At 47.3% G+C, this 2,500-nt stretch overlaps 1 protein-coding gene across 1 annotated transcript in view; it reads left to right on the plus strand.

Annotated features, from left to right (window-relative positions):
- The window catches only part of LOC134456773 (ral GTPase-activating protein subunit beta-like), a 52,876-nt gene that overhangs the window by 20,714 nt on the left and 29,662 nt on the right, over positions 1 to 2,500 (plus strand). Inside the window, exons 15-16 of the mRNA XM_063208301.1 lie at positions 328 to 469; positions 840 to 854. Of these exons, the coding sequence (XP_063064371.1) occupies positions 328 to 469; positions 840 to 854 (157 nt within the window). The remainder of the gene's footprint in view (positions 1 to 327; positions 470 to 839; positions 855 to 2,500) is intronic.

The raw sequence follows: 2,500 nt of genomic DNA on the forward strand, positions 1-2,500 counted from the left end.
AATCGCAATGCATCGTGATAGAATCGCATCGTGGCATGTGTACCGTGATGCGCATCGAATCGTGAACCCTTTGCCAATACCCACCCCTAGTTTGATTAGGCAATGCGTGTATTGTCTTCTGCCTTTTCAGTTTATATTTGTTGGTGCATGTGTGTCAAAATGTGTGTGTTTAACTGTCTGTGGCTGCTCTTGTGTGTGTGTGTGTGTGTGTGTGTGTGTGTGTGTGTGTGTGCGTGTGCGTGCGTGTGCGTGTTTAACTGTGTGTGTGTGTGTGCGTGTGTGTGTGCGTGTGTGTGTGCGTGTGCGTGTGCGTGTGTGTGTATGTAGGCTCCTCAGGCTCCTGTTGGCACAGCACCCTCTATGGGCCACAGTCGTCACAGCAGCAGCCTGAGTGCCACCAGCGGGGGCAGCGTGGAGCTCTCCAGCTTTGACTCCGACCGGGCGCCTCACGCCCTGCTGAGAGACTATGGTGAGCCGTGTGTGTGTGTGTGTGTGTGTGTGTGTGTGTGTGTGTGTGTGTGTGTGTGTGTGTGTGTGTGTGTGTGTGTGTGTGTGTGTGTGTGTGTGTGTGTGTGTGTGTGTGTGTGTGTGTGTGTGTGTGTGTGTGTGTGTGTGTGTGTGTGTGTGTGTGTGTGTGTGTGTGTGTGTGTGTGTTGGGCTCTCTGATCTCTGACAGGCTGACCAACACCATGCCGAGAAAGACAGACAGAGTGTGTGTGTATTTGTGCTGTGTCAATGTATGTTGTCTTACCCATGAGCTCCATTACATTGTACAGCCTCATACAGTATGTGTAGCATGATGCTAACCTTGTGTCTCCTCCATGCCCTGTTTCCTATAGTGCCCTCCAGCCCAGGTAATACAATTGTGTTAGTGGCACACTAACACCACAATCTGGCATTGTGCCTGTCGTGCACATGGTTGTCCACCTATGATGGGGTCAATGGCGTCTTTTTAGTAGCAGATGTCAGATGGTGCAACCACAGTTAAGCCCATGAAATCAGTGATTTGGTAATTAATGTACACACAATGAATATGCTTCTTAGATCATCCAGTAAAAACAAAAGAAATCATTCAGTTTATAAAATAGTGGTATTTTCTGTGGTTGTACCACCCTGACGACCCATTAATGTCGTGCTAACACTGCACTCATCCCCCTGCCCTGTCGTCCTAATTAGCACACCTGTGTTATAGCACACTAATGTCACGCCTCTCCTCGTGCTGTCACACTGTTGCGTTAAGGTTGTCCACTCACACTCAACACTCCGTCCTCCCTGCCCTGTTGTGTTAAGTGATAACTGCACCGTTTCTAAAATGAGTTTATTTTCCAGAAATTGTGCAGTATTGCTTCAAGGTTGTCCAAGGTTGTTAATGTCATGCTCGACACTCTCTACTGGTCTTTGGTGTTAACGCTGCAGCGCATACCCACGTTAATGTCACACTAATGGAACACTACGTTTTTTGTCCCCCCTACCCTGCCAGCAATTGTACTAAGGTGCTATCCCACCTTTCTCTTCTCCCTGACCGGCTAACCTCCTCTCACCTGCCTCTGTCCTAGAGTTCAGCAGCTCACGGTGTTAAAGGATAACTTTTGCCAATTTCGACATGCAGTTGTAATGCTCACACTGCCCTGGACTTGTCAGTACCTGAGAATATTTTTTTTTTTCAGCCATTTTCGAGATCCTGGTCATTGTAATGGGGGCAGAATTTGTTTACATTTTTTTTAAAAATGTTGATTTATTTCCAATAACATCCAAAAGATTATGCAACATCAGCCGACAACTAGCAAACGGCGATACTTTTTGGGATAATATTTGGAGTAGGCCTATGTTAAGAAAGTCTGCCCCCATTAGAATAGCTCAGATCTCGTAAAGGGCTGAGTCAAAAAATGCAGCATCACAAGTGAAGACAAGTGAAGGGTAGCGTGTGCAATACAACAGCATATTGAAATTGGCAGGAGTGCTCCTTTAAAGTGGTCGCAGGTGATGACTTGGCACTAACCCCCACCACCTTCCTTTCCTCCCTTCCTTCACTGGCCCCTTGGTATTTCCCACAGCTAACCGTGTTAAGGTGGTCCACCGGTGCAAGAGGCACTGGGTCAAGAGTATCTGTACGTCCGTCCAGTCGTGTGTGTGTGTGTGTGTGTGTGTTTATGTGTGTCTGTTTTGTGTTTGCTGTGGTGTGCGTTGCTGATTTTACTATACAGTGTCAAAGCCAAAGTTTTTTCCCCTTCACTAAGGAATTCTTTCTTCCTGGTGTGTGTGTGTGTGTGTGCACGCATACGTGCGCGTGCGTGTGTGTGTGTACTGCCTTCATATTTAGGGGCCAAGCAGCGAAGCTGGCGAAGGCCCCTATAGAGTTAGCTGGTATTCTTATTATTATGTCACCATAATTCTCCTTAGCAAGTCAATGGCAGCCCATAGAACCGTAGGTAGGAAAATGCTGTAAATTGGCACACACATTCGGGGCAGACTCAGCATCACCCACAGCGATTTATAGGTC

The sequence above is a fragment of the Engraulis encrasicolus genome, chromosome 10 (assembly GCF_034702125.1).
Source record: "Engraulis encrasicolus isolate BLACKSEA-1 chromosome 10, IST_EnEncr_1.0, whole genome shotgun sequence".
NCBI lineage: Eukaryota > Metazoa > Chordata > Actinopteri > Clupeiformes > Engraulidae > Engraulis > Engraulis encrasicolus.